We start from the raw sequence: 10,258 nt of genomic DNA on the forward strand, positions 1-10,258 counted from the left end.
CCATCTCCCCTTACCCCCCTCCCACCCCACTCTTAAGATCCCGATTTTTTGCCTGGCAATCTTGTCTACTTCCCCTACCCAGGAGGATAGCTATATGTTATTCTTTGGGTTCACCTTCTTATTTACCTGAGCTGCTTCTTGCCTTGATGACTTGGTAGTTAGTGTTGCCTGTCCGTGGATGGCTTCACACTCCTTTCTCCTGGTAAACTCTGGCTCTCCCTTTGAGGGGTTAGGTGCTTCAAAGAGGCGTGGGGTGCTTGCCTATGTGTTTGGTGTTACATTTCAGTCAAAGGCACATTGTCATTGCTCAGTGAATGGGAAAATGAGTGACGAAAGATTTTTAGACTCTTCTGAAAATGTTATTGGGAAGTGAGGGAGCTTGGGGCGCTTTGTAGTCTTGGTGCACAGAGCTGTAAGGGTCTTTGGAGTGATTATTCATCTCTATTTCCTTTACTTCTATGGTCTCCTCCACATGCCCTTTCCTTTTCTTCTCATGTCCCCTTCTCCATTTCCCAATGTTTTCCCAATGCCCAGAAGAAAGAAGAGCAGTGACCGCTGCCGCCCCTAGAGTAAGGGCCTACTTACCCACTTTCCCCCCCACATCCCAGGAACAGGGCCCTGAAAACGCTGCTGTCCATCGGAGGCTGGAACTTCGGCACATCACGGTGAGCTGCCCTGCTGCTGTCTTCTCTCTGGGAGGTAGAGCAAGATGAGCTGGGAGTGAGAATAATGGTGTGTGTGTGTGTGTGTGTGTGTGTGTGTGTGTGTGTGTGTGTGTCTGCAAGCCAGCTTGGATATGAGAAGAGGGGCAGGGGAACATGACAGACAATATGGATAATATGGTACATTAACACTGGGAGTGCGGCCAAGTGGCAGAGACCATGACCACGATAAGACAAGACCCTGTGTCTGACCCTTGGTACCATCTGAAAATATACCCCAAACAAAACAAAACACAAGACCACTTGGAGATACAAATCTATAGGAAAAAAATACCAAGGAATATAGGCATCAGATGTGAAACTTAGGACCAGAAATGAGTGACAGGTAAAATGGGACACCCACAAATAAATCTTGAATTACTTTTGTTGGAGGCAGCGCCTTTATTTCTGAAGAAAGTTTTATATAGGACAAGAAGAGTAACCCCCAAACCTCACAGACCCTGGGCTTTCCCACTCTGTGCATGGAGCTGGCTGTGTTAGCAATAAAGAAGCAACCCAGGATATGCTGGTGCAATTGCAGGGACTCACAGCACGCATTCTTCAGCATCCTTCATGCAGTGGCCACTTTTGTTAGTGACTCCATCCAAGATACAATAGGGAAATGACAAACTACCTTCATATTCTCAGAAGGAAAGTTTCCTTGCTTCCTAGCTAAGGTCTGGGGGCAGAGCCTGCCTTTCAGCCTTGGAGAGAGACCTAACAGTCTGGGACCCCCAGGTAGGATGGAGGATTCCAGGTGGGAGGTGTTTAACAACTAGCTCTGTCCAACCCCAGGCCTCATCTCTGGTTCTTTGACTTGCTGTGAGCCTAAAGTCAAATGAGATGCCACATGCATTTATGTATTCACGTATGCACACATGTATTTATGTATGGACGGATGATGTCTTGTGAAATGGCTGATTTTAAATTATTAGGAAAAGAAAGCAAGAGTTACAAGTATTAAGGAACTTTCAAGGTTTCTTCCAGGTGTCCTTGCTCCTCAAGGGGGCCCAGCTGAGTGGTGACTGATAGACAATGGCGTCCCGTTCATTTATTTCTAGGTCTACTTATTTTATAATCACTTTTCACAAGGTTAATCTGGATTTGCTTCAAGTTCAGCTCTGATAAGCAAGAATTACTCTTGAGTGTTTTGCTATGGAAAAGAAAACAAACAAAAAAATCAAATAAAGCCAAAGAATAAAAGGGCCAAGGGTGGGAATTCTTGAGAGCACTTTGCTTCTTGTGACAATTTAAGCCATGAGATGGGGACATTTCTAGGGCCTCAGAGATCACTGATTTTGAAGACAGTGTTCTTTGCCTTACCCTGGTCTCCCTGCAGGTTCACCTCTATGCTATCCACAATTGCCAGCCGTGAGGAGTTTGTTGATTCAGTTATATCTTTCCTGAGAACACATGGCTTTGATGGGCTTGATCTCTTCTTCTTGTACCCTGGACTACGAGGCAGCCCCGCGAATGACAGGTGGAATTTTCTCTTCTTAGTTGAAGTAAGGCCAATAAGAAAATGGTTTTACTTTTCATTTGGGGTCAGTGAGTGTTAGGTAACATAAGTTTGGGGCAGAGGAAAGGAACAGAATATTCTTCTACAGACATTCCCTGGACGTGCTGCGTCACACTGTTGTGGAGCGGTTGCCCTGTGGCTGTTTCTGTCTCCCTCTGGATCTTGCCCCAGCTCTGTAGCCTAAGGGACACTTTCTCTCTGGAGTTTTCGGGCCTTGTTCCCAGCCTGCTCTCTTTCTCTGTGTTAACTCAAGTATCATGCTGGTATGCTGTCTGTCTTCACATAGCCTGTGTTCTCTTTCTGAACCAGGCTTGGCTTAAAGAGTGTAAAAAATTTCTGCATGTGGCGCCTCTCTCTCTCTCTCTCTCTCTCTCTCTCTCTCTCTCTCTCTCTCTCTCTCCCCCCCCCCCTAGGAGCTCCAGTTTGCCTTTGAGAAGGAGGCACTGCTCACCCAGCGCCCAAGGCTGCTGCTGTCGGCTGCTGTGTCTGGTGTCCCATACATCATACAGACGTCTTATGATGTGCGCTTTTTAGGAAGGTGAGTGGATGTTGCTCCAAAGTGGCTAGAGGACTGTCCGAGCCTCTGTTTGCTGTCCCCATGTTGGTGGGGTTCTGGGGTTCGCTGAGGAGCGGAGTGAGGGGCTAATGAGGTGAGGATAGGAGTGACATGCTACCCATCCCTGGGCTTTTATCCAAAACCTCAGTACTGGGTTTTGTACTGCTGACTTATAACCCCATCACCAAAGGTAGAGTCTACTCCAGGGCCCATTGCTGGAACGCATAGATGGCGAATGCCATGGGCCCTGCCTCTTCCTCCCCTGAGCACATGAATAGACATATAACATGCAATCGACGATAGTCAGAGGGCAGGTGAGTAGCACGCAATGCCATGGAAAGCAACACAGGAATGCCCAGCCGGACTCACATTTTAGAGGAGATATTTTTGCAAAAGTTAAAAAGGCAGACAAAAATAGGTAGGTTATAAATCTTTCTAGACACGCTGGCTCTGAACTCATTTTCTTGACTCACAGTCAAGTATTAAAGAGAAAGAAACCAAGGTTCATGTGGAGAAAGAGAGGACATGCTGCCCCTGTGTATTCACAGGAGGGAGGAAAAGAGAGACCCAACAGGGAAGAAAGCTTATTAATGCTCATTGTGTTGCCAGGTAACAGTGAGAGAGTGCTGCCTTTACCTATCTGGGTGACTTTCAAAATATTTGTTAATATGAGTTCCCAATGATTTACCTCTAAACTGCTAAATGTTGGTTGGATATGATATTATATACTCGTCTGTAATCACAGCGCCAGGGAGGTAGAGGAAGGACGATCAAGAGTTTGAGATTAGCGTGGGTTGCATAGTCAGTTCTAGATCAGCATGGGTTATATAATAAGACATTGCCAGTTGGGCGGTGGTGGCACACGCCTTTAATCCCAGTACTCCGGAGGCAGAGATAGGTGGATCTCTGTGAGTTCGAGACCAGCCTGGTCTACAAGAGCTAGGTCCAGGCCAGGAAAGGCTCCAAAAATCTGTCTCGAAAAATCAAAACAAAAAAACAACAACAAAAAAAGACACTGCCCTGAAAGACAGACAGATAGACAGGCACGCTGACAGACAGAGAGAGCAAGTCTATTTATGACATTCACCAGATTAAATTAGACAACCAGCATAAGCCCTTACATTCTGGCATGATACATACTCAGATAACGTTCGGCCACTATGATTACGAAAGCATTCTGGGAGAGTGGGCATCAGCGGTTCTTTGGCAAACATCAGTTTTCCTCCTATGGGATGGCACTGTGGTTCGATTCCTGACAGTTATTCAAACCTCTGCCCGCACTCTGTCCGGCCTGCATGTCCTCACTTCCTTGCCTGAGCTCTTCCCACCTCCACCTATCCTCTCAGGATGCACAGAGTTTGGTGTGCAGCTATCCCTAGCCAGCAATTCATTGTATCCCAAGGTGCCTTGCTGACCCTGGGCAGGTCCGCAAGAGCAAAAAGCTTTGATGGTTGACTTACAGCTATTTAGTTGAATGGTGCTGTGATGATCTGAACTGGGTAGTTTAGTTAGCCTGACATTCATATCTGCTCCTCTGTTCCTCATAGACGTCTGGATTTCATTAGTGTCTTGTCTTATGACTTACACGGAAGTTGGGAAAAGTTTACAGGACACAACAGTCCTCTGTTCTCTCTTCCTGAAGACTCCAAATCTTCGGTAAGGGAAGACCTCAGGTGATCTAGATTTTCATCCTCGAGCCCAGGCAGTTGGTGAGGTTACCTTCTTCCCACCCACAGGCATATGCTATGAATTACTGGAGAAATCTTGGGGCACCCGCAGAGAAACTACTCATGGGCTTCCCCGCCTATGGACGTACCTTTCACCTGCTCAGTGCATCTAAGAATGGATTGCAGGCTGCCTCCACGGGACCAGGATCTCCTGGGAAGTACACCAAGCAGGCTGGCTTCCTGGCTTACTATGAGGTGATGGGATCAGAGACCTCTGTCTAGTAGTTGGGGCTCCTCCCTCAAGCTGGAGCAAGAGCTAGTGCAAGAGCAATGGTGGGTGAGAGCTAGAGACAGGGCAAAGAGACAGGTTTTTTTTCCAGACAAGGGAAATTCACTGAAAATTTTTTTTCAATTTGGGGTTGTGGAGTCCTTTGTGAGAGGTAAGAGGCCAGGGAGAATATGGATGGAAAGGAAAATCTTAAATCTTACATAGGTAAATCAGTCTATGGCCTAAATAAAGTGCACGCCTTTTAAACACACACACACACACACACACACACACACACGCACACGCACTATGTACAGAAGAATTTTGGGGGTAAGTAGAGGACAGTAGGGTGCCAGTTGAAGAGTTATCGCCCTCCTTTAGGGAGGGGTGGAGCTGCTGCATGGGCCTCTAAGCTCTGCTCCCCATTGGATCACTGGAACTATTTTCCTGATAATTTTATGAAACATGGCTGTGCATGATAACACAGTTGAAAGAATGTTTTTTGAGGGCATGATAGATTATGGAAACTTTAGCACACAAAACCTTTAAAGTACAACCAACTGAACAACCAAACCACCAAACAACTTAACCACCACCAACAACAACCACAAAAACCTCACAAAGAATGACTTAGATATTAACTTCTGCAGCAGAACTTGAATGTTGTCTCTGCAACATTCGGTTTCTAGCACAGTGCTGGGATTTCAATGGGCACTCAAGAGTGTGGTGGGTTCTAACAACCTAGTCTACTTTGCCTTCAAGACCGTTAGAGGCACTAGTAAGATAGCTGCCTAGATGGGGCAGCTGGTTCTGAGCTCTAAACAACTCAAGAGAAACTTGTTTCTGAAGACAGCAGAAGAGATGCAGTCCTGGTCACTGGTCAGGTTTATTTGTCTTAGTGTTGTGGCGCTGGTGTTATTTACCAGACCCTGACTTACTTTGTTTCTGGTGAATGTCAGTCACTTTTCTACCTTTTTTTCTTCTTTCTTTCTTTCTTTCTTTCTCTCTCTCTCTCTCTCTCTCTCTCTCTCTCTCTCTCTCTCTCTCTCTCTCTCTTTCTTTTGTGTAAACCATGGGCACTAGAGGAAGGGCCATGTAACAGAAGGGACATAGTCAGTATGTAGAGGAAGCCCTCTGTGAACAGTTTGCTTGCTCTCTCCCTGGGAAAGGTTTCTCCTGGATCCTTTCTCCTGACAAGAAGCAACTGAGTCTCCTGGTACTTCTCTTCAAGGCATTTCATGGATCTTACTGTGTCCTCCTGGCAGGTCTGTTCCTTTATCCAGAGTGCAGAAAAGCACTGGATTGATTATCAATATGTCCCCTATGCCTACCAGGGGCAGGAGTGGGTTGGCTACGATGACGCCATCAGCTTCAGTTACAAGGTGAGATGTTTGTTCTTTACTGTTTCAGCATTCAGCATTTCTCATTTGCTTTGATGGGACTCTCCTGTATACTGTGTGCCTATGCGTGTGTGCACATGTGTGCAGACAGGGTTTATAGTACACCAGCCATCCATGGATGTTACTGATAGGTGTCAGGAATGAGGAAAGGCTTTCCGAGGGAGGAGGGGGCAGGAAGAAATGGTGAATTTTGAGCGACATCTTCTCACAGGTTTAAAGTAGAATTTGGGTGAGGCAGGGTATTTCTATGAAGAGTCTAAAATACTGGTGAGTGTTTAATCCTTCACTGGGAATACGTGGCTTGGTGTATGACTTTCAGTTTGGAAACTTGGAGCCATTATTGAGACATAACTACTTTAAATATTTTAATATTTAAATATTTTAATATTTAAATATTTTAGCAAAGGAAGCAGGCGAATTATGCTAAAGTGGATAGCCGTCTTTCCACCTTCTCCCAGAGCCACTTGCCTGTGCTCAAAGACCATTCCCTTCCCTCCCTCATCACCACCCCAGGTCAACACAGAAACAGATTGGACTGTTCATGCCAGTGGAGAGGGAAGCCGGGCAGTTTAGCCCTTCTGTCTAAGCTCCAAATTTCACAATGTCCAGCCTGCTCTGTGGTCCAAACCTCATGCACAGCCAGGAGAGCCTCAGTTTGTCACAGTGCCTTAAAGTTTTCTAGACTGGTTTATTTTATGGATACGAATGTTTTTCCTGCTTGTATGTGTGTGTACCACTAGCATGGTTAGTGCTCTTGACGGTTAGGAGAGGGTGTTGTTTTCCCTGAAACTGGAATTATGGATGATTATGAGCCACTGTGTATGTGTTGGGATGCAAACTTGGGTCCTCTGTAAGAGCCGTAAGTGGTCTTTTTTTTTTATTTTTTGAGACAGGGTTTCTCCGTAGCTTTTTGGTTCCTGTCCTGGAACTAGCTCCAGGCTGGCCTCGAACTCATAGAGATCCGCCTGCCTCTGCCTCCCGAGTGCTGGGATTAAAGGCGTGCACCACCACCGCCCGGCTTCCGTGGCTTCTTGGTCTTAAGAGTTGAACTATCTCTCCAGCTCCTCACACTAGGCAATGAAGAGAGGACATTTATGACTATAATCTGCATTGAACTCTAGCCCCCCCCCCCTCTCTCTCTTTCTACTTCTCATTAGCTATGGAATCTTAGAAATTTCATATGACTCTTATCTTTCTTGGCCACCTTATTCAAGAAAAATAAATAATATTATCAATATTTTTAGGTCCGAAAGAATGCCTACACACTACAGTGTGAATGAGTTTTTGAAGCTATTATGCTCTAAGTAGAATAATCAGTCAAAAGAAAACTGATAAAGTCTGTATGATTCCACTTATCATGCCAAGTATTTAAAGGGGCAAACGCACAGAGGCAGGGGAACTAGGGTAGGGAGCCAATTCAAGATGCTGTTCTGGCTTCCTGTTTCACTATGAATAGTTTGTCCTTTGGTCCAAGGAAACTTAAAGCTTGTAGGTAGGATATGCTTCTAGAACCCTTAGAGCTTCAGACTAATAGTCACTCTTCACCTCCTTTCTTGTATTTTACATTTCTGGAAAATAAATCTCACAAAAGAGCAAAATGGCTCAGCAATGTCACACAGATATTTAAATAGGATAGAATCTTTGGGGACTTGCTTGTTTGTTTCTACCAGAAAACACCAGCAAAATAACAACAGGTCCGGAATTTGAGTGCAAACCCTGCCATTTAGTTATAGCTAAACTTTAAAAGTGATGGAGGATAGCCTTTTAATCTTCCCATCTGTATAAAGAGCGCATGGCATCTGTTTCATGGTTACTTTTCAGCAGCACTGTAACATTAAGTATGTGGAAGATTTTAAAAGATAAAATGATCTCGTAGTTCAGTTTGATGGTGACGATGGTAGCAGGCGAGGGATATGGAAACAGTAGCTAACATCAGGAAACGTTAGCTATGTGCCTGCTAAAGTGAAGGAGTATTCCTACCCTCATAAAACATAAGATTTACCATTTTACCTATTGTTTAATGGTGGGGGTGTTGAGACAGGGTCACATGTAGGCACTCACTTGTAACCACAACTAGATTTGAACTGCTTTTCCTGCTGCTGAGTGCTGAGATTCCAAGCACGAACCGTCATGCCTTCCCTGCATTTTAGCCATGTTGAAACCCACAAGTCAGTGCCATTAAGTGTGCTCACATGTCGTTTGACTCTCTTACTGTTCGTCTTTATAGCTTCTCCTTCTTCCCCAATTCAAAGTCTGAACCCATAAACATTAACTCCCTTCCTCCCCCCCTCCCCACAGCACCTGGCAATGACTAGTCTACTTCCTGCCTCTGTGGGTTCCACTGCTTTAAATACTTAGCACAATAAGTGAAATCATATCGATTTCATCATTTTTCTTTTATCTGATTATTTTACTTAGTATAGAATATCTTCAAAACACGTTCATGTTGTAGTATGTAGTCATTCTTTTGGTCTTGGAAATATTGGAAATATTATTTTTCTGGAATGAGGTGATCGAGAAAGAAGAGAGTCATATAAAAATTTTAAGGTTCCATAGCTAATGAGAAATAGAGGTGATTCTTTTTATAAACGTCCTCCTTCATTGCCTTCTGCAGGTTTGCTCATCTTCTGTTCTTGCCCCTATACCCAGACTGGAGGGAGGTTAGTAACTGATTGTTACTTTTGCAGGCAATGTTCGTGAAAAAGGAACATTTTGGGGGTGCCATGGTGTGGACACTGGATATGGATGACGTCAGCGGCACTTTCTGTGGCAATGGCCCTTTCCCCCTTGTCCATATATTGAATGAGCTCTTGGTACAGGCAGGTAAGTAACTAGGATCAGGAAGGCAGGGTTCTAAGTGGCAGACCAGACACTGGTGGGTCTATTCTGCTGGGTGTAACTTCTTTGACGTGATGTTGAAGGAAGACAGCAAACTTTAATGTCAACCAAATTTGACCTCCTTGATCTTTCTTTGCCTCATCTGAAAATGAGATAGTCCCAGACGCAGGGCATTGTGACGAACTAAATGAGCTAATGGTCGAACAGCATACTGTTTCCTAGTTAACTTTCATTCCTGTTTTTTCTTCTCATTTCTTAAAGAAGGGGACTAGAAAAGCTGTACACACACACACACACACACACACACACACACACACACACACACACCTTTTGATAGTAGCAGCTGCACTGGCAGTTGGGACATCGAATGTAAGAGCTGCATTCCCTAAGAGATTCAGGGCTGAAGCTCAGCCAGGCCAAGCACTTACACGGGTTCTAATCTAAGGTTTACCACTTGTGGTCTGGAGTCTCCAGGCCTCAGCTTTGTTTCTGATGCCTCCTCCAATGTGGCTATGGACGGCCTCTCTTTGAGGTGTTCTAGCAACAAATTAGGCCTTGAACAATGGGTCTGGCTAGAGGTACCCAGAAAGGTTAAAGTGAGGGTTTAATCAAAGGGACCTAAGAGCCTTCCATGAATTAGCCACCAGAAATGCCGCAAATCCACATAAGGCCCACAGTTTGGGTCTATGCTAACACTTCAGGGTAAGGGAACAGGTCTTCAGTGTGGTGAGATTTTTATCTTTTCCCTCTGGGAAGTAAATCTTGCAATTCTTCAATGCTGGATTTTTGGGTCAGATTTTTCAGCTTTGGAGTTGTTGGGAGTTGATAAAGGAAAGGAAAAGGAGAGGTGGAAATCTTACCATTTTTTTTTCTGATAATTTTTCTCCAGAGTTCAACTCAACCCCTTTGCCACGATTTTGGTTTACATCGCCTGTGAATTCCTCAGGACCTGGCTCTGAGAGTCTGCCTGTGACAGAGGAGTTGACCACTGATGCTGTAAAGATTCTGCCGCCAGGAGGAGAGGCTATGGCTGCTGAGGGCCCCAGAAAGTTTGAAAATGTCACTACAATCCTTAATGGTGGATTCTTGACCCCTGGGAGAACAATGTCTCCTGCAACACATACTCTAGGAAGTAACACCATGGCTCCTTGGGCAAATGCTACAACCTCACTGGACCTTCTGTCTGAGACCATCACTGAGATGACAGTGATAGTCCAGACACAGATACCAGGGGGAGAGACCACGGCCACAGTGGGCAATCAGTCTGTGACTTCTTGGGGAGAGACCACGGCCACAGTGGGCAATCAGT

At 45.1% G+C, this 10,258-nt stretch overlaps 1 protein-coding gene across 1 annotated transcript in view; it reads left to right on the forward strand.

The window, feature by feature from the left end:
• Nucleotides 1-10,258, forward strand: part of Ovgp1 (oviductal glycoprotein 1) — a 13,735-nt gene that overhangs the window by 2,199 nt on the left and 1,278 nt on the right. Inside the window, exons 4-11 of the mRNA XM_005369788.2 lie at nucleotides 609-665; nucleotides 2,041-2,206; nucleotides 2,634-2,758; nucleotides 4,324-4,432; nucleotides 4,513-4,698; nucleotides 5,977-6,093; nucleotides 8,799-8,934; nucleotides 9,839-10,251. Coding sequence (XP_005369845.2) covers nucleotides 609-665; nucleotides 2,041-2,206; nucleotides 2,634-2,758; nucleotides 4,324-4,432; nucleotides 4,513-4,698; nucleotides 5,977-6,093; nucleotides 8,799-8,934; nucleotides 9,839-10,251 — 1,309 coding nt within the window. The remainder of the gene's footprint in view (nucleotides 1-608; nucleotides 666-2,040; nucleotides 2,207-2,633; nucleotides 2,759-4,323; nucleotides 4,433-4,512; nucleotides 4,699-5,976; nucleotides 6,094-8,798; nucleotides 8,935-9,838; nucleotides 10,252-10,258) is intronic.

The sequence above is a fragment of the Microtus ochrogaster genome, unplaced genomic scaffold, assembly GCF_000317375.1.
Source record: "Microtus ochrogaster isolate Prairie Vole_2 unplaced genomic scaffold, MicOch1.0 UNK60, whole genome shotgun sequence".
Taxonomy (NCBI): Eukaryota; Metazoa; Chordata; class Mammalia; order Rodentia; family Cricetidae; genus Microtus; species Microtus ochrogaster.